At 45.0% G+C, this 22,349-nt stretch overlaps 1 protein-coding gene across 1 annotated transcript; it reads left to right on the top strand.

Moving 5' to 3' along the window:
* The first annotated feature begins 4,264 nt into the window (after positions 1-4,264).
* LOC141154634 (epidermal differentiation-specific protein-like) lies at positions 4,265-4,822 on the top strand. The gene has a single exon (XM_073640911.1). The coding sequence runs from the start codon at positions 4,265-4,267 to the stop codon at positions 4,820-4,822; it is 558 nt and encodes a 185-aa protein (XP_073497012.1).
* Positions 4,823-22,349: the final 17,527 nt, after the last annotated feature.

Below are 22,349 nucleotides of genomic sequence, written 5' to 3'. Positions count from 1 at the left end.
ATTTCAACCACCCAGTCCGTTACACCCCACTGCCTCTTCCTGCCTATTGTGGTGCTGCGGACCCCTCCCTGCTGTGCTTGCTCTGCATGCTATCTTAACAGGTTGGGTCAGGGACTTCATTATCCACCACCTCGTCTTCCACTTCCTCACTGCGGTCCTCCTCTTGACTTGTTGTCTTAACATGACTTGTTAGCAACTGTGTCTCTTCATCCTCCACCTCTTGAGACAGTAATTGCTGATCACCACTGTCAACTTCTTCTAACCATGGATGCTCAAATATTTGAGCATAACCGCACACAATCTCCTCATATCCCTCTTGAAATTTGCACAGTGAGATGCCAGAAGAATCCATCAATGGAAAGGTAAATAGCTCCTCAGAGTGTCCAAGTATGGGGTTACTTGTCTCCTGGAACTGAACATGGTGGGAGGAAGGAGGATCAGGGTGAGGATTATGTGGCCCAGACTCTTGGATAGTGAGACTAGAATGTGGTGAAGACAGGTTGGTGCTGGGAAAAGAACTTGAAGCATTATCTGCCATCCAACCCACAACCTCCTCGCACTGTTCTGGCTTCAACATTGATGTCCTGCACTCCTCCTGCAAAAGTGGGACAGGAAGCTAGGTCTTGTGGATGAGCGTATTTGCCGTGCTCCGGCAGAAGGTACAGTTTCACCTGGACCACGGCCTCTGCGTGCACCATCAACAGCACGTCCACTTCCCCATTCATTACCGCACGCCTTGCGCATTTTCATTTATTTTACGCAGCTATGAGCGGTCTTAATAGAGAATAGAATCTATTTAAATTGTCCATGAAAGGAGTTTTGCTTGTAGGTGGCAACCCTGTAACGCAATCAACCCTGCTGAAAAGTCTCTAATATGCTAAACCCTACTCCAGCAGCAAATATCCCATAATTGCGGTTAAGAGCAGTATGAAAGAACAGAATCTATTCACAGAGTTGTTGGTTGCATCTTCCACCAGCAGGTGAGCGTTTAATTGTTCATACTGTTCCTTCTGTAGCAGCGATTCCCTACAATATGTCCAGGTACAATGCACCCAAGATGGCGTCACTGGGTCTTACATAGACGACTATGCCGGCCGGCCAACCACAGTAATGCCTATACCCAACATGGCTACAGCATTACCGTGATTGGCAAGCAATCCCCACATGTTTAGTGGATGACAATCAGGTGCCAAACATGCATTAATAATATTTAATATATATAATATAAAATATATAATAGGTAATAGCGATCATAATATTATCAATTTTAAAATGCCCTTCAGTAGGGTTATCAATAAGGGAACAACTAAAACATTAAACTTTAGGAGGGCGAAGTTTGATCAGCTGATAGAAAACCTTCAACTTATAGACTGGGACAAAGTTCTTAATCAATGGAATACGAATAGTAAATGGGAAACCTTCAAAAGAATTCTGAATACTCAGTGCGAGAGGTATATACCGTATGGGAATAAAAGGGCCAGAAATAAGAGGAAACCAATATGGTTGAATAAGAACGTAAAAGGGGCGTTAAAAAGCAAAAAAGAGGCATTCAAGAGATTAAAACAGGAAAACAGTAAGGAGGCACTAATGTGTTACAAGGAAAAAACGAGAACCTGCAAAAAACAAATAAAAATAGCGAAGGAGGAAACAGAGAGACGTATTGCTAGAGAAACTAGATCAAATCCCAAACTGTTCTTTACGTATATAAATAGTAAAAGGATTAAATCGAATAATATTGGACCAATAAAAAGTGAGGAAGGCAAAATCATAGAGAAAGATGAGGATAAAGCTAATCTATTAAATAATTTTTTTCGTCAACTTTCACAAAGGAAAAAGAACTAACAGGCGAAATGAGAAGTGACAAACTTAATCCTCCACTAAGTATGACAAATCTAACCCAAGCTGGGGTACAGAAACGCCTCAGTAACATTAAAATAAACAAATCACCAGGACCTGATGGCATACACCCACGGGTACTAAGGGAACTAAGTCATGTGATAGACAGACCGTTATATCTTATATTTAAGGACTCTGTTGAGACTGGGTCTGTACCACTTGATTGGCGACAGGCGAATGTAGTGCCAATATTCAAAAAGGGAGCGAAAAGTGACGCCGGAAACTATCGGCCGGTGAGTCTGACGTCCGTTGTGGGCAAAATTTTTGAAGGCTTTATTAATGAGGCAATCATGGAGCATCTTGATGCTAATAATCTATTAACCCCGAACCAACATGGATTCATGAGGAATCGCTCCTGCTAAACTAACCTGATTGACTTCTACGAGGAGGTTAGCTCTCGAGTAGATCAGGGGGAACCAGTGGATGTCGTGTATCTCGACTTCTCAAAAGCGTTCGATAGCGTGCCACATAATAGGTTGGTATACAAAATGAGAATGATGGGGCTGGGGGAAAATGTCTGCAAGTGGGTAGCTAACTGGCTAAAGGATAGAAGGCAGAGGGTGGTTATAAATGGAATATACTCAGATTGGGTAAGCGTCACTAGTGGGGTACCACAGGGGTCTGTACTAGGCCCAATGTTATTTAATATCTTTATTAACGACATAGTCAACGGGATAAATAGTAAAATATCAATATTTGCAGATGACACAAAGTTATGCAAAACAATTAATACAAAAGAGGACAGTGCAGACCTACAGAGGGATTTGGATAAGCTGGGTAGGTGGAGCATTAAATGGCAAATGAGGTTTAACGAGGAGAAATGTAAGGTCATACATATGGGAAGGAAAAATGGAAGTCACCAGTACTCACTGAATGGGAAATCATTGGGGAATTCAGAGATGGAGAAGGACTTGGGCATCTTGATTGATAGCAAACTAAATTGGAGTGCCCAAAGTCAGGCGGCTGCTGTAAGGGCAAACAGGGTAATGGGATGTATCAGAAGAGGTATAGCTGCAAAGGATGAGAACATTGTTCTTCCACTGTACAAAGCACTGGTCAGACCACACTTGGAATACTGTGCTCAGTTATGGGCCCCAATATATAGAAAGGATAGAAATGAGCTTGAAAAGGTACAAAGGAGGGCAACAAAATTAATAAGGGGAATGGAGGGACTGCAATACCCAGAGAGGTTGGCAAAACTAGGACTATTCAGCCTGGAAAAGAGAAGGTTGAGGGGGGACATAATAAATGTGTACAAATATGTTAGGGGACAGTATAGAGACCTTGCCCGGGATTTGTTCAAAAGGAGGGATATTACGGTAACAAGAGGGCACTCACTAAGACTGGAAGAGAAAAGGTTTCAGCACCAGCATAGGAAGGGGTTCTTTACGGTAAGAGCAGTGAGAATATGGAATTCACTGAGTGAGGAGACGGTAATGTCGGATTCACTAAACCAGTTCAAGCGGGGACTGGATGCTTTCCTAGATACCAGGCAGATTTCTGCATATACTTAAAAATAGAGTAAAATAGTAGGTTGATACAGGGATTTATTCTGACTGCTGGTTTCAGAGTCGGGAGGGAATTTTTCCTCAGGTGAAGATTGGCCAAATCATTTGGGGTTTTTGCCTCCTCTGGATCAACTTTAGCAATTACAGAACTAACAGGTCGAACTTGATGGACGCAAGTCTTTATTCGGCTTTACTAACTATGTATTATGATGAATCGAGCATGGCGTCCAAGTATCCGGACACTTGATCGAATACCGAGCTTCTCAAGCACCAGGATGCTCGGTTGACTATCGAGCAGTGCCGAGCATGCTTGCCCATCACTAATGATCACCCCTCAGAGCTGAATGCAGCTCCCATGGTAAGAAAGGTCGGGGAACCAGGGCTGGAACATAACAGTGTGGTATTTGCAGAATAAGTCTTTACTTTTTGTAAGAGGATGTCTGACATGGAGCATGCAGTTATGTGGTCGCACAAATGTGCTATCAGGACAGGGTCCATGCATAGTGTCCAGCAGATAGGCGGAATGATGAACCAGAACCACATTGGAAGGATTTATTGAGCCTTTTTCACATTGGGAAAGCTCCAGCTCCAGATGTAGGCTTCTTATGGGGGGTTGTTATAAGAAATGAACTTCCAGTTCCTATAACGTTTTATCCTCAGGATCAGGTCACAAATTGTTGAGCAGCCAAGTATTAATCTGCAATTTCTTGAGAAATCAAGGAGAGGAGGAAATAAATTCTGCATAAACATACCGGGTAACACCCAAGTTAAAACCTATATAATGAGCAAGGGATTCGCAGGAAAGGAAAAGGCTTTGAGGCTGCAGAGGACGCTGTATCTCCTCCACAACAACAATCATCATGAACACAATTGAGCTGTTTGAGTTTCCAGACTTCAAGGGAGACTCGGTGTCTTTGGACGGTGATAATGCTGACCTCACCACTGTTGGGTTCCTCAAGAAAGCTCAGTCCTTGAGAGTTCACGGAGATCCTTGGGTTGTGTTTACAGACACCTATTACTGGGGAATATTCCTCTGCTTCTCTGAAGGAGACTACAGCTCAATCCCAAGTACTGCTGAGAAGATCTCCTCTGTCCGGATGGTTAAAGGTGGCCTTTATAAGCCCAAAATAACATTGTATAAAGACATCTACTTTAATGGAGCATCTGTGGACCTGGAAAAGGCTGCAACTTCACTGAAAAGCTACGGATTTGACAATGTGGCCTCATCTGCGAAGGTGGAGAGCGGAGCCTGGATCCTGTACTCTGAAGATTATTTCAAGGTTGACAAGATGGTCGTTGTGGCTGGAGAATATTTGCCAAATTTCTACTGTCGTGGATGGAATGACAGAGCAAGCTCCCTGAAGCCCATCTCACCAAAGTCAGTATTTGGGGCCTCTGAAGCTGAAGCTTGTGAGTGAGACTTTGCAGTCTTTTCCTTAGATCGGTGCGGTGCCACATTGATGATTGCTGCTGCCTTACTTATCCTATCTCTGATAATTCACTCTATGACGATGATGATGATCTCCCTGCAGATCTGCTTTGGGTTTAGTGGGACATTTCATCCGCCATGTTGTATTCTCTCATATGGTCTCCACCACACACTGCACCATGTGATGGAGCCGAGTTTTCTGTGTCACCAATGTCACTCTGTGCCACGATGTCGGATTCTATGAGGACTAGACCAGCTACAATCTGTTCGGTGCCTTCTTCAGGCCTTCGTCCCTCTTACAGAGCTCAGTGGAGCTCGGGGCATGGACATTACTGTGTGCAGTGTACATGTCGCCTCCATAGATTTACATCTACATACAGCTGTGTGGACCCGAGATGCTCCTATTATACCTCTATGTTATCTGCCTTTCTGTAATATGATATAATCCAGTTATAATGTGTAATCCGCCGTTTTCATACCCGATCCTTATATTCTGAGCACAATGAAGATTTGACATTTGTGATTCTTTTTCTTCAATCACTGATATAATAAAATGTTTGCTCACATTGTGACTTGTGTCTATTATGAAGGGGCAGATTTGTGAATGCTCACATCGCGCGCACTGCCCACTGTTAGGATTCTCAGGTGCCGAGAGCGAGCGGCTTGTGACTACATGTCTGTGATTTGCAGACTTCCAGCCTCATTCCAACTACACTGAAATTGAGCGAGGCCGCTCCCATCTAGATGGCATGTGATCACATGTATGTAAATCACACATGCACAGTCACATGTCCGCCATTCCCATCACCGGCACCTAAAAAGCCTCAGAGCGCACAATGAGGGCCACCATAGAGTCTGGGGACCATTGATGGGTCGTCATATAGATTGTGGACCACTGTGGGCCATCATACAGTGTAGGGAATAATATATGGCTATCATGCAATGTAGATACCAGTGTGGGGTCGTCACACTGATTGGGGACAACTGTGGGGCTGTCATACAATGTGGAGACAATTGTGGGGTCATCATACAGTGTGAGGACCACTGTGAGGACCATCATACAGTGTAGGGACAACAGTGGGGGACATTATACAGTGTGGTGACCACTGTAGTGGCCGTAATATAGTGTGTGGGCCCGACAGGAGTCCTCACATCGTATGATTGCCAAATTGTAAACCCCCACACAGTATGATGGCCCACAAAATGGCCTGCAATATAAATGCTGGCCCCACAGTTGTCCCCACACTGTATGATGACCCCCGCAGTGAACGCCATAGAGTATAATGGACTCCATAGTGGTCCTCACACTGTATGATTGAATAAGGGTTTATGGTGGCCACATGGTGGTCTTCATACTGTATGTTGGCTCACAGTGGTACCCACGCTGTACGATGGCCCCTACAGTGGTTCCTACACTGTATGATTGTCCACACCTTATATGATGGTACCACAGTAGTCCCCACACTTTATGGGGGCCCCACAGTGGTTCCCATGCTGAATGATGGCCCACAGCAGTCCCAACACCATATAATAGACCCCACAGAAGTCCATACACTGTGTAATGGCCCCCACTGTGGTCTCCATGCTATATGATAGCCCCCATAGTAATCCCCACACTGTACGATGGCCCCTTAGTAGTCCCCACACTGTACGATGGCCCCACAGTGATCCTCAAACTGTAATATGGCCCCTACAGTGATTGCCAAGCTATGTGAAGACCCCAAAGTTGTCCACACACTGTATAGTGGCCACACAGTGGTCTCCATGCTGTATTATTGTCCCCACAGGGGTCCTACACTGTATGATGGTCATCACAGTGGTCCTCACACTGTATTATGGCCCTACAGTGGTCCCCACGCTGATGACCCACAGTGGTCCCCACGCTGTATGATGGCCCACAGTGGCCCTCACGCTGTATGATGGCCCACATTGGTCCCCACGCTGTATGATGGCCCACATTGGTCCCCACAGTGTCTGATGACCCTCAGTGGTCCCCACGCTGTATGATGGCCCACGCTGTATGATGGCCCAAAGCGGTCCCCATGCTGTATGATGACCCACAGTGGTCCCTACACTGTATGATGGTCCAAAGTGATCCCCACACTGTATGATGACCCTCAGTGGTCCCCACACTGCATGATGACCCCACAGTAGTTCCCTTAGTGGGGAGGGGCCATGATTCGGTACAATATAAAACTGTATCATTGATATTATGGGTTTCTCCCTATGTTTGGTAGAGAGGGTGCAGCATTCTGCACCACCAATAGGGTGTACCTATCACTATAGGATACCCTTTTTCAGGATAGATTTCTATATATTACCTGGTAGATTATACATATTGAGGTGGTGTTTTTGCTCTCTTTTTGAACAATCTAGACCTCTTTTTTCTCCCCTCTACATGTACACTCCCCTAATGACATCTCATTATTGAGACAGAAATGTGTCAGGTGGGAATTGTTCATTTCAGAGTAATATAATCAGGACTATACTTGGGTACTGCCCTTGTTAGGGTGGGAGTATCTTTATGGGGCATGACAGGGTAGATTAATGTGATATTGAACCTCTGCTACCTGTGGAGCCCCGTGGACTTCTATAACCCTTCCCCCTCTGAAGTGGGTGAAGTCTAAAAAATGTAAGAACTTTCCATATGGTTTGTCACAGAATTAGGTGGTACTTACCAACATCGGTCCCTTCTATACTGATGATATTGGTACAGGCATTTTTGTTTTTTGGTTTTGTATGTGTTTTTCCTCCCTATTTATATAACAACTAGATGGTGGCCCGATTCTAACGCATCGAGTATTCTAGTATATGTCTCACGACGGTGGCGTACTTATTTTAAATCCGGCACCAATTGGCCGGAGAGCGTGTTTAAATTTGGCGCCAAAATCGCTAATTGGTCGCAACCGCCGGCCGCGACCAATCAGCGATATTGGAACCAAATTTAAACACGCTCTCCGGCCAAACTGAACCGTGTTAGTGAGGACCGGGTAGCGGCGCTGGCTGTGCGGGTCATCTCCCAGCTGCATCGCCACTGACCTCCATGCGGCTACCGTCGGGAGATAGGGCCGCTGATCTCCCGACGGCAAGTGTGAAGGGAAGACCGGGGAGCGAGGACGCCGGTTGGGGTACTTCTGCTACGAGCAGCCGGGAGATGACCGGCTAGCACCGCTCATCTCCCGGCTGCATCGCCGCTGATCTCCTGACGGTGGCCTGCATGTTTCAAATCCGGCGCCAACTCGCGGCCGGCTGGCCGCGACCAATCACAGAAGCGAGGTTTTAAATTTCGCGCTAATATCACTCATTGGTCGTGGCCGGGCAGCCGCGACCAATCAGCAGAGCGGTGTTGAAATTTGGCGCCAATATCGCTGATTGGTCGCAGCCGGCGGCCACAACCAATCAGCGAACCGTATTAGTGAGGACCGAGGAGCGGCGCTGCTTGTGCGGGTACTTCCGCTGCGAGCAGCCGGGAGATGACCGGCTAGCGCCGGTCATCTCCCGGCTACTCGCAGCAGAAGTCTCCCGACCAGCGGCGCTGCTCCCCGGTCCTCCCTTCACAATTGCCATCAGGAGATCAGCGGCCCCAGCCACTGATCTCCTGACGCTAGCCGCATGGAGGGCAGCGGCGCCTCTGGTCGGGGTACTTATGCTGCGAGCAGCCGGTAGATGACCGGCTAGAGCCGGTCATCTCCCGGCTGCATCGCCGCTGACCTCCGTGCGGCAGATGAGCCGCTAACGGCCGCCATCTTGTTCTGAAATCCCGCGTCGCTGATTGGCCGCGGCCGGACCAATCAGCGACGCGGGAATTCCTGGACAGAAGGACAGACAGACGGGATAAAATGATTATATATATTAGATAATTAACCCCTTCACACACAAGCTTGTTTTCACCTTTTATCTTTATGACCAGGCAAAATTTTACAATTCTGACCAGTGTCACTTTATGAGGTAATAAACTCTAGATCACTTCAACGGATTCCACTGATTCTGGGAATGTTTTTTGGTGACATATTGCACTTCATGATATTGGTAAAATTTCTTCGATACGACTTGCGTTTATTTGTGAAAAAATGTAAATGTTGTTAATTTTGCAATTTTGAAACTTCATTTTCATGCCTTTAAATCAGAGAGATATGTCACACTAAATAGTTAATACATATTTCCCACATGTCTACTTTACTTCAGCACAATTTTTGAAACATATTTTTTTTGTTAGAAAGTTATAAGGGTTAAAAGTTGACCAGTGATTTCTCATTTCTCCATCAAAATTTCCAAAACCATTTTTTTAGGGACCACATCACATTTGAAGTGACTTTGAATGGCCTATATTAAAGAAAATACCTAAAAGTGACACCATTCTAAATATTGCACCCCTCAAGGTGCTCAAAACCACATTCAAGAAGTTTATTAACCTTTCAAATGCTTCATAGGGATATTTGAAATGTGTAAGGAAAAAATAAACATTTAACTTTTTTTCACAAACCTTTTATTTTAGACCCAATTTTTTTTATTTTTGCAAAAATAACAGGAAATTATTGACTTCAAAATTTGTTGTGCAATTTCTCCAGAGTATGCAGATACCCAATATGTGGAGGAAAACTACTGTTTGGGCGCACAGCAGGGCTTGGAAGAGAAGGAGCACCATTTGACTTTTTGAATGTAAAATTTGCTGGATCAATTAGCAGATGCCATTTCGCATTTAGAGAGCCCCTGATGTGCCTAATCAGTGGAAACCCCACACAAGTGACACCATTTTGGAAACTACACCCCTCAGGTAACTGATATAGATATTGGTGAGCACCTTGAACCCCCCAGATTATAACATTAAGCTGTGAAAATAAAAAAATCACATTTTCCCACAAAAAAAAATGTTAGCCCCAAATTTTGCATTATTATAAGGATAACAGAATAAGTTTCACCATACAATTTGTTGTGCAATTTATTCTGAGTAAGCAGATACACTATATGTGGGGGTAAACTACTGTTTGGGCGTATGACAGGACATAGAAAAGAAAGAGTGACGTTTTGGAATGCAGACTTTGATTAAATGATCTGCCGGTGTCATGTCTCAATTGGAGAGCCCCTGATGTGCATTAACGGTGGAAAATCCCACAATTAAACCAATATTGGAAATTAGACCCCTCAAGGAATTTATCTAGATGTGTGGTGAGCACGTTGAACCTACCGGTGCTCCACAGAATATTACAACATTGATCTGTGAAAATGAAAAAATATATCTTTTTCCCACAAAAATGTTGTTTTAGCCCCATTTTTTTTCATTTTCAGAAGGATAGAATGAGAAAATGGACCCCAACATTTCTTGTGAAATTTCTCCGGAGTACGCCAATACCCCATATGTGGTCAAAAACTACTTTTGAGGCACATTGCAAAGCTCAGAATGGAGGAGGCTCCATACTGGAGTTCAGATGTTGCTGAACTGGTTTGCAGGTGCCATGTCACATAGGCAGAGCCCCTGAGGAGCCAGAACTGCAGAACCCCCCATAAAAGACCCCATTTTGCAAACTACACCTCTCAATGAATTCATATAGGGGTGTAGTGATTATATTGACACCCCAGGTGGGTCACAGAATTTTATAATATTGGGCATTGAATAAAAAAATAATCAATTTTTCCCACCAAAATTTGGTTTAGCCCCAGATTTTAGATTTTCACACTGGGAAATGGGTAAAAATGGCACTAAAATTTTTCCCACAAATGTTGCTGAATGTAGAAATACCCCATATGTGGCAGTACAGTACTGCTTAGCCACACCGCGAGACTCAGGAGGGACGCAGCGCTATTTGCCTCCTGGAGCACAAATTTTCCTAGAATAGTATGCGGACTCCATATGCATAGACCCCAAGTGCTAGAAAAGAATCCTCCCTCAATTGACACCATTTTGGACATTATACCCCTTTGTGAATTTATCCACAGTAGTGATGAGTGAGCACTAAAATGTAAAATGCTTGGGTGCTCGTTGCTCGGGTCATGCAAATCGTAATGCTCGGGTGTTTGACCTGAGCAACGAGCCCAATGTAAGTCATTGGGAAACTCAAGCATTTTTCCGGCGGCCACCAAAAATTGCCCAAATTGATGGGAACAGTGCTGAAATGACATGGGAACAGCATGGGGAAGATCCTGGAAACATCACTGACTCCCAGGTCACTGCTGTGAACAATGTTGTCAGAGCATTACGCCACTTTTGCAGACTCACATTAAATCATACAAAAACCAAACCAAAATGAATTTTCCTGGAAAAAATGTTAAGAAACATTTTTTCCAGGGAAATGACATGCATATAAAGCAAAATAAATACCCCCCCCCAAAAAAAAAGCTCCTCCACACCTTGGCCTATATTCACACGTAGCGTTTTTGATGCGTTTTTGCACTTTTGCATTGCTTTCAACAGTGAAAAATACATTGACAAGTAAATGTCATTTTAACATTTTACTACCTTACCTGCCCATGTGGTGTGTGAGACATCATCAGACACATCCTGTTTCATTTATGAAAGAGGGACTCTGAAAATCAAAAAGCCCTTTTTTATAGGGCCATCAAGCGGCCTTTGCTATTGTTAAAGGGCCAGCAGTCGGCCCTCATTATTGTTAGAGGGCCATCAGCTGGCTATGCTTTGTTGTTCCCATTATTAAGGAGTGGGTTCCTTATACTGTTATTGCATATGCAGTGACTGCAAGGCCTGCCCAAAATTTGTAAAAACCCCAATACACCTATGAAGAGAAACAGAGGAGGGCCTCAGTTTAAAAAATGTTCCCATTATAAAGGAGTGGGTCTCCTGTACTGTTTTTGCGCATGCAGTGACTGTTAGGCCTGCCCAAAATTGGGAAAAACTCCATGTGATGATACAGCTTAAAATCTTAATAAGCTAGACGATTAGATTAGTTAAGCCAAGAGAAATACACTATTATGTTTTAATTGACTGTTTGTGTATTTCTAAAGGACAGACCAGTATTTGTAGAACTCTGATTGCTGTCTCCTCTGGGTTAGGTGAACAATGTTGTTTGTTAACATGCTAATTACATATTGTACTAAGTCAGCTGAAAGTTTATTTACAATAGCCCCTGTGATACCAACTATGTAAATAGATTAGCTCAAACAATGAGAGCTGAGCTATGTGAGTAATGCCCTTCCTAACCCCAACCTGTGGCTGATGAACTACACAGATGTAAATATGAACAGGGATGTCTGTAGTACTGCAGACAGAATCAAGGAGGATCAGAAAGACTTTACCAGGAGAATGAGAGACATCCTTGAGGAAAATAGATGGATAGCATGGCATCCAAAGAGGCACAGATTTGGATTTGACATGATTCTAGCCTAATGGTATCGGCCCTGACTGGAAAGATTCGGATCTGCTCCATTGACCATCAGAGAGACATGGATACATTTTGGGGAGACCAGGGTGGGACGAGGAAGTCACCTGGCCCAATGGATATGTTGTTTAGAGTTGCTAGGAGGGACCCACCAGTCGCCTGGAACTCATGGAGACATTCGGAGAAGCCAGATTGGGACCCACCGGTCATCTGGCACCATGGAAACCCTTGGAGAGGCCAGGTTGGGATCCTCGGGTCTCCTAGCCTTGTACCTCGATGGACTGCTAGCTTTCTAAGCTTGCCACTACCTTCTCTCTGTGGGGGCCCACCAGAAGCTGGGGGCCACTGGTTGAGGTAGTCGGCCCTGGAAGTCTCCAAAGTCGCAGCTGTTCTATTCCAGGCAGAGAAGGAAGGATGAGATTGTGTAATTTGCACCATCTTGGTTATTTGCTAGGACTGTTCTATGTGTTTATTGTCCGCTTTGTGGTTCAATAAAATATTGCCACGCTGTTTTACCCTCACCCTGTGTTGTCTGAGTAGCATTGCACCTACGGAAGACCCCGGGTATTCACACCCCAATACACCTTTGAAGAGACATAGAAGGTTAACCCTGCTGTTCTGTTTGGTCAAAAATGACAGAATTTTCAATTTGATATTTTTTTAAATATTCTTTCTGCGGTTCTGAAATTTGTGGTTAATTGACTTTTCCTCATTTGAGGGCTTCTTACTAGGGGTATTTTAATTTTATTTTTTTTGTTTACTTTTTGCTCCCCGTTTTTTTTTACACTTGTACTGTTCGGTCAAAAATGACCGATAGCCTTTTATACTAATCTCCAGCCATTTTTTGAGTAAAATAAAGGAGTTATAATCTCATTTTGGACTATATATTGCATCTACTACTATTTATCAATGTATCTAGGTCCTTTTGGTCAGTGCAGATTTACACATACATACATTTTCAAATTACGATACAGCAGATGGATTCGCTTCCAGTATAGTTATGTGCAAAATTTTTTTTGCTGTATCTTAATTACCCAGCTGTTCATTTAGAAATAGTCCAATTCAGTTATCAACATTTCACATTGTAAATGAAAAGATTTTCTTATTTTCCTCGTGTTAGCTGCTTCTATTACTGTGTAATGCCGACCTGAAAAGAGCACTAATAAATTCTGTTTGACAAATTTGTTTGTTTTACTGTGGGCTATCTTATGCTAAAGGGTGGTGTTTTCTCTGATCTTATCAGTGGACAATTACCTTACTAGTCTATACAGTTATTTCACTTTCAGTACAACTGGAGAGAACACAGAGAGAGCACATGTATAGACGTCAGAGCTCTGAAAACTCATCTTTACAGGTATGTAGCAGATACATACTTTTATTCTCAATTTTTTTAATTCTTTTGATTACATTGTATAGTGTAAAGCAGCAATTTATTCTATTTTGCTCAGTTATTGGTTGATTACTGTGCCATGATGTAAGACAATGGTCACTGCCTGCTTGTTCAAATAATGCCCAGCACTTATTTCATCTTGCATGAGCCTTGTACTTTTGATGACCCATTCTTTGATATGCAAGCGGGGGGAACATTAAGGCTGTGTAGACTCAATGTCTGCTTATGAGGAGGATATATTCTCACTGCTGTGATAGAATGAGTGCATGCTTATATGGATGGTCTCGTGCGGGACGCTCCAGCATCGCAATCGCATTGGATGTCTCAATGTGTGACGGGGCCCTTATTGTGTGTATTGTTGTGAAACTGATAATAGTTAGTGATGGGCGTGCTCAATGCTCTGGTTGAGCACATTGGAATACTCGGGTGCTCGACCCGAGCAACGAGCCCAATGTAAGTCTATGGGAAACTCGAGCATTTTTCAGGCGGCTCACCCCGGCGGTCTGCAGAGGGCCTGGAAATTGTGGAAATTGATGGGAACAGTGCTCAAATGACATGGAAACAGCATGAGGAAGACCCCTGGAAGCATTTATGACTCCCAGGTCACTGCTGTCAACAACGTGATCAGAGTATTACGCCACTTTTAAGACTCACAATAAAACATACAAAAACTAAACCAAAATGGATTTTCCTGGGAAATATATTAAGGAACATCCTTTCCAGGGTAATGACTTGTATAAAAGGCAAAATAAATAACCCCCCCCAAAAAAATGCTCCTCCACACCTTGGGCTATGTTCACATGTAACGTTTTTGATGACGTTTTGCACTTTTGCATTGCTTTCAACCAAGACAAATGCTGAGAAATGTAATTTTAACATTTTACAACCTTATCTGGCCATGTGGTGTGGGACACATCATCAGACACATTACAGTGCTGAAAACACATGGGAACAGCATGGGGAAGAACTCTGAAAGCATCTCTGACTCCCAGGTCATAGCCTAAAAGTGTGCCCATCATAAGTGATCCTTGGCACATGCGAAGATGCCTCGCGCCATGCACCTGTCGTTGCAGACTTGCAGCAATCACCATCCACGTCCTTGTCCCAGTGCAGCGTTCAGTTGTCCCTACCCAATTCCTTGGAATGCAAGCGCAAGTATGCAGCCAGCCACCCACCCTCCCACAAGCTGCAATACTATGCTGCCAAATTTTTGATAGCTGCTTGCACTTGAAATGTGGCTTTTTAGGCTCGTTTAGGCGGAAGCTGTCTGTAGAGATCTGAGGTTGTGGGTTGTAAATAATCACCTAGGCAGGTTAACAATGCAACAATATTTTATTAATCACATCCATGGTAATGCAGCAATTCCACGTAAATGGCCAAAATACAGTTCTCTCAGTTCTTAAGTTCTCAACCTGGGATCAGTAGTTCCACTTGCTTTGTATCAGGCCATACACACTGTCTCCCAACTTTTGGTTGGCCCACAGATTTTGTATCTCCTGCCAGTATAGTCTGTTGCCACAGTCCACGATCCTCCAGATGATGGATAAAACAATGGAAGCACAGGTATCCAGTAGCAACAGTCCTAGAATAAATTTTATATCCAACGACATATCCACAACTGTAGTACGTTTATCCATTCATCCTTCCAAGTCCACGATCGCCATCCTCTTCTTTTCAATCCCTAAACACAACTCCCCCTAAAACATCTCTGTCCTTTCTTCCCCTGGGCTCAGTCCCCTCCCAGGTCAGAAGTGATCACACCCTCCCCCTTAAACATTCACTGTTAGCTAAAAACAATGAATAAAAGTCTAGAAGCCTTCATCTGAGACTGCCTGTAAGACCCCCTGTGGTGACAGCTCCACTGTGTCTCAATCTACACTCACCTAATGAGATTATTGGCTGTTGAGACAATGGACTCCTGAGATAAAGATGAGATTAGTGGAATGTTGGACATTTTACAAGTGAATCTTACATACTGACAAGTAAGCAGAACTATATAAAACATAACAAGTAAATCACTAACATACAATAATAATATTAACAAAATGGTGGTCCGTTGCTGGAAAAGTATCATAGTCTTTAGAAAGTGGGCAGCTCCTCACACTGTCCACAACCTTATGACGGCAGCAGCCAGGTATCCATACTCGGTCCCCAGTCGCCACTATTTGTCCTGGTGTCTTCTCCGACTTCCACAAGCACGGATCCTACAACATTACTTGTGCCCTCCCCAGTGCACTTACTGGGAAGAACCGCCTACCCACAAACACGTGGTCAAGTGAATGTGGCCAGGGACGGTACGGAGCCAGTCCACAGCTTTTTTGCTGAGTTGCATTTCACCACAGTCATATTCTTTAGCTTAGTAAAAGGTCATGGGAAACCATATCTACCCAGCTGTCATTTCTCCCAGGAAGTCCTCTAAAGCTGCTTTCACTTGAAATGTGGCCTTTTAGGCTCATGGAGGCGGAAGCTTTTCACAACCTCATGCCCGCGGCGGCCTGGAGTCCATACTTGGTCTCAAGCCACCACTATTTCTCCTGGTGTCGTCTCCTCCTTCCACAAGCACAGCTCCCACAACATTACCCATGTCCTCCCCAGTGGACTTGCTTGGAAGGACCGCCTAACCACAAACACGTGGTCAAGTGAATGTGGCCAGAGACGGTACGGAGCCAGACCACAGCTTGTCGATGAGTTGAATTTCACCACAGCCATATTCTTTAGCTTAGTGAAAGGACTTGGGAAACCATATCTACTCCATCTATCATTTCTCCTTGGAAGTCCTCTAAAGCTGCTTGCACTTGAAATGTGACCTTTTAAGCTCGTGGAGGCGGAAGCTGTCCAAAACCTCATGCCGGCGGCAGCCGGGTGTCCATACTTGGTCCCCAGCCGCCACTATTTCTCCCGGTGTTGTCTCCGCCTTCCACAAGCATGGGTCCCACAACATTACCCGTGCGCTCCCCAGTGGGCTTACTGGGAAGGACTACCTAACCACAAACACATGGTCAAGTGAATGTGGCCAAGGATGGTACGGAGCCAGTCCACAACTTTTTTTGCTGAGTTGTATTTCACCACAGCCATATTCTTTAGCTTGGTGAAAGGACTTGGGAAATGATATCTACCCAGCTGACATTTCTCCCAGGAAGTTCTCTAAAGCTGCTTGCACTTGAAATGTGGCCTTTTAAGCTCGTGGAGGCAGAAGCTGTCCACAACTTCATGCCGGCGGCGGCCAGGTGTCCATACTTGGTCCCCAGCCACCACTATTTCTCCCGGTGTTGTCTCCGCCTTCCACAAGCATGGGTCCCACAACATTACCCGTGCGCTCCCCAGTAGGCTTACTGGGAAGGACTACCGAACCACAAACATATGGTCAAGTGAATGTGGCCAAGGATGGTAAGGAACCAGTTCACAGCTTTTTTTGCTGAGTTGTATTTCACCATAGCCATATTCTTTAGCTTGATGAAAAGACTTGGGATACCGTATCTACTCCTGCTGTCATTTCTCCTAGGAAGACCTCTAAAGCTGCTTTCACTTGAAATGTGGCCTTTTAAGCTCGTGGAGGCGGAAGCTGTCCACAACTTCATGCCGGCGGCGGACGGGTGTCCATACTTGGTCCCCAGCCGCCACTATTTCTCCCGCTATTGTCTCCGCCTTCTACAAGCGCGGGTCCCTGAACATTACTGCTGGTACTCTTCTGTGGGAATCATCTTGGCTCCTACCAGCCTGGAATATTTCCAGTGAACTATGGTACGACGCCATGGTATTAGCACTGCCCCCAGTACCAGTAGCGAAGCCATCACCAATTTCCTTCTCAGCAATTCTATTTGGTAGACTGAGTGGCTGCCAAATACATTCGTTTCTCACGAAGAAGCTGAAGATAGAGTGGCAGTAGGTGCAAGTTTCTCCAGCCTGTTAGATATCAGAGGGTGAATGGCAGCACATTGGCTCAGTGGTTAGCACTGAAGCCTTGCAGCGCTGGGATCCTGGGTTCAAATCTCAGCAAGGACAACATCTTCAAGGGTTTTGTATGTTCTCCCCGTGTTTGTGTGGGTTTTCACCTCAGTAAAAAAGGAAACACAGAGTGGAGAACCTTCCCACACGCTTTTCTTAGCCAAGACTGCTTCTCAGCAGGGTTGGACAGTCCAACCGGAGAATCCTCGGTTGGGCCTTGGCTTCTCCACCAGTAGAGTTCATGATAACGCAAACTTTGTAGCAGGTATGGGGCCCTTGAGCGGGGGAGAAAGGTTAGCCCTCTGAATCAAATCCTCTGGTGGGCACAATGTTTTTCAATCTGAAACAGCTTCTCAGTGAGAGTTGTATTTGACCACAGCCATATTCTTTAACTCGTTGAAAGGACTGGCATAGAGGAAAACCGTATCTACTCCTGCTGTCATTTCTCCGTCGCCAGGTTCTGCCCATTGTCACACACGACCATGCCTGGCTGTATGTTCAGCGGTGAGAGCCACAGATCAGGCTGCTGTGTTACTGCTTTCTACAACTCTGCAGAGATGGGCGGCTTGTCACCTAAGCATTAAGCATGTTATCTTTGGCACAGCTTGTTGCCACTTGGCCAAGGCAGTGCTGCAGTGCTGTCAGCTTGTGACTGATGTGGTCATTTCGGAGATGGAGGCCGAACTGGAGGAGGAGCTGAACAATGAGGTTATATTGGCGACTCTGGTTTCTATACGAAAGAAAGATCCTATTGTTTTGGGGTTTTTTACGTTATTTTTTTAAAAAAATGCATTCACCGGGAAATGTCATTTTAAGATTTTACAACCTTATCTGGCCATGTGGCATGTGACACATCATCAGACACATCTTGTTTCATTTGTGATGGAGGGACTCTATTGTTAGAGAGCCATCAGCCGGCTATGCTTTGTTGTTCCCATTATTAACAAGTGGATCTTCTATACTGTTATTGCTTATGCAGTGACTGCAAGCGCTGCCAAAAATTTGGACGCAACCCAACACCCCTTTGAAAAGACATAGAGGAGGGTCTCAGTAAAAAAAATGTTCCCATTATAAAGGAGAGGGTCTGCTCTCAGTTATAGGGTATGCAGTGAGTCCAATGCCTGACAAAATATAGGAAAAACTCCACTAACAATTCAAAGACACATAGAGCAGGGCCACAGTAACGACAAATTCCCATTAGAAAGGAGAGGGTCTCCCATATTGTATGCCTATGCAGTGAAGCAACGTCTGCCAAAAATTTGGAGGAACTCCAATGCCCCTTGCAAGAGACGAAGAGGTCGAAGGGCCTCCTGAAAACAATGTTCCTATTATTAGGAAGTGGGTTTTTCATACTGTTTGCCTATGCAGCGAAGCAACGGCTGCCTCTTGCAAGAGATGTAGATATGTTGATATGGTACATATGGTGGTGATATGGTGGTGGAGGATGAGGATGCGGAGGAGGAGGACAAGAGCAAATAGACAAAATCAGAAAGCATATACCCATGTCTGGGTGTGAATACAGAGGTGCATGTAAATATGGTTAGACCTCCCCAAAAAAATACACTGTATTTGAGTATATGTTATGCTGCTGTCATTTGGTGGTGTTGAGAAGTCTGGCCCAATCCAGCCCTTGTTCATCTTTATAAGAGTCAGCCTGTCAGCATTTTCAGTTGACACGCGGATACGCCTATCAACCCATCTAAAAACCCGCTCTGAAAAAACGCTAGTGGCAGGCAAGGACCTCAAAGGCGTAGAGAGCCAGTTCATGCCACGTGTCCAGCTTGGATTCTCAATAATTAGAAGGCACAGAGGACTCACGGAGGACATTGGAACGGTCAGCAAGGTACTCCCTCACCATCTTCTGAAACTTTGCACTCCTTGTCAGAGCACCCCGCGCCTCAGGGCCTATGCGATGGGAGGGTCTGAGAAAACTGTCCCAGAGCTTTGACAGTGTACCCGTGCCTCTGCTGGATTGCATTTTTGGCTCTCTCGCCTGTACTCCTTGGTTGTCCAACGAAATGTGACCTCTGACGCCAGCGTTTTCAGATGGGAATATTTTCAATAATTCTGCAAGAAGGGCCTTCTCATACTGTACCATTTTATTAGCCCTGTCCTGCAAGGGAATAAGAGACATAAAGTTCTCCCTGTAGCGTGGGTCTAGAAGCATCACCAACCAGTAATGACTGTCATCCAAAATTTGGATAACGCGAGGGACACGGGAAAGGCAGCCATGTGTGTCAGAGGCAATACTTCCATGTCCTCACCAAGAGGACGACTGACCATGCTCTCCTCATCCTTCTCCTCTTCCTCCTCCTCCCTGTTGTCAGGCCATCCATGCTCAACAGACAGTATGACAGTTGTGCAGGTAGTACAATCTATAGCACAGGAAACTAGCTCCTGTTCTTCCTCCTCCTCCTCTACCTCATTGTCATCGAATCCACATTGGGATGAGATGAGGCTGGGCTGTGTGTAATAACCCTGTATGGTTCCTTGCTGCATCTCATTGTGCTCCGCCTTCAATGCATCCTCTTTAATTGAGAGCAGAGAGCATTTTAGAAGACAGAGAAACAGGATGGTGATGCTAATTATGGCATCATCGCCGCTCACCATCTTGGTGGAGTCCTCAAAGTTTTGGAGGATGGTACATATGTCTGACATCCATGTCCACTCCTGAGGTTTTATGTGTGGAGTCTAGCCTGAATACTGACTGCCTTGTTGATGCTGATAATCAACAACTGCCCTCTTCTGCTCACAAATCCTTCACAATATCTGCAATGTAGAGTTATAACGCGTGGTGACATCACAGATCAGTCGGTGAGCTGGAAGCTGCAAAAGCTGCTGAGGCATTGTAAAGGTGGCGGAAGCTGTAGCTGACTTTCTAAAATAGGCACACAGGTGGCATATTTTGACAAGCAGATTCAGCAGATCCGGGTAGGTTTTGAGAAACTGCTGAACCACGAGGTTAAGCACATGGGCCAGGCATGGTATGTATGTGAGCTCGCCTCGCCTCAGAGCCGCCACCAAATTCCGGCCATTGTCACACACTACCATGTCTGGCTGTAGGGTCAGCGGTGTCAGCCACAGATCTGCCTGTTCTTTCAGAGCTGTCCACAACTTTTCAGCGTTTTGTGATTTGTCACCTAAGCATATTAGCTTCAGCACAGCCTGTTGCCGCTTGGCCGAGGCAATGCTGCAGTGCTTCCAGCTTGCGACTGATATGGTCATTTCGAATATGGATGCTGAAGTGGAGGAGGAGGAGGTGCAGAAGCTGCAGAATGTGGGGGCAATCCTTATTGACCCAGGGCCCACAATCCTTGGCGTCGGGAAGATGTGCTCCGTCCCAAGGTCCGACTGGGTCCTGGCTTCCACTATATTAACCCAGTGTGCAGTCAGCAAGATGTACCATCCATGCCCACAAGCACTTGTCCACGTGTCCGTGGTTAGGTTGACTTTCCCAGTAACTGCATTGTTGAGAGCACGTCTAATTTTGTGGGACACGTGCTTTTGTAATGCGGATACGGCACACCGGGAGAAATAGTGGCGGCTGGGGTCCGAGTACCTAGGGACGGCTGCCGCCATCAGGTTGCGGAATTATTCCTTCTCCATGAGCCTAAAAGGCAACATTTCGAGCGCAAGCATTCGCGAAATTTGTGAATTTAGTAGTGTGGCCTGTGGGGCGTTAGCTGCGTATTCGCATCGATTTGGGCAATTTTTAGACCCTCTGTAGACCGCTGGGGGAGCCCCCTGAAAAATGCTTGCGTTTTCCATAGACTTACATTGGTTTCATTACTCGGGTCGAGCACCCGAGTATTCCAATTTGCTCGACCCGAGCATCGAGCACCCGAGCATTTTAGTGCTCGCTCATCACTACTCGCCATTAGTCCAGCAGTACTCGTGCCTACAAAATTATGCAAAACGTCCTTTCACCTGTGTTCACCAGAGGACGGTGTTTCATTTAAGCGTGTAGCAGGCAGGACTATAGAGTCGGTAAGCCAAACCTCAGACTCCTCAATTTCCTTGACTCCCAATTCCGACTACACGACTCCGACTTCACAGCACTGCCTCACTACTGAGCATGTGCAAAAAGCGCAGCACAGATTCATCTCCACTAAAAGCCGAGATCCTTAGATCAAGAACAGAACAGACATTTATAGGACATTAAATAACTTTCCCAAATTCCTATAAAAAAAACAGTGGCCAGCAGATTATTACACTGCCTGTTTTCAGAGTAGCCCTCCCCCCAATAAAAACAAAACAAAAAAAACACAAACCAGTGTTAGCTATTTCCTCTTCCTACGCCTCTTCCACCTACATTTCCACCTCAACCTCCTCCTCCACTTGGATCTCCGCCTCCTTGTTCAAGTAGATTATTTTTTCTTTTTTTATTCTGTGTCATTTTCCTATCCACATTTGTTTGCAGGGCAATTGTCCTACCCCCATTTATCTTCATTTTTTCAGCCCCCTAGCCCTGACTATAACCATTTTAGAGCCATTTTAAAGCACCGAAGGTTGGGTCCCCATTGATTTCTGTTGGGTTCGGGTCTGGGGTCAAGTTCGGTCCCGAATCTTTTTCAGTGAACCCGATGAACCCAAACAACCACAGGTTCTCTCGTGACTATACGTATACCATAGTGTATAGACATACTGTATCGATATAGATAAGTGTCCATGCAAAAAATGCCAATGAATAAATTGCCCACAGCAAATATCACTAATAATAAATATAGGTGATAAGAGTAACAGTAATAGTAACAGCGGAACTGACACATGAAACACGTGCATTCCACAAAAACTTTGTCAGGGTGTGGGTGAGCTCCTCACACTGTATAATGCTCACCTCACTTTATAAT

This window comes from Phyllobates terribilis, unplaced genomic scaffold, assembly GCF_046119375.1.
Source record: "Phyllobates terribilis strain yellow unplaced genomic scaffold, ASM4611937v1 Scaffold_1__5_contigs__length_1240528914, whole genome shotgun sequence".
Taxonomy (NCBI): Eukaryota; Metazoa; Chordata; class Amphibia; order Anura; family Dendrobatidae; genus Phyllobates; species Phyllobates terribilis.
The sequence above is the reverse complement of the archived record's forward strand: the minus strand, read 5'-3'. Positions and strand labels throughout refer to the sequence as shown.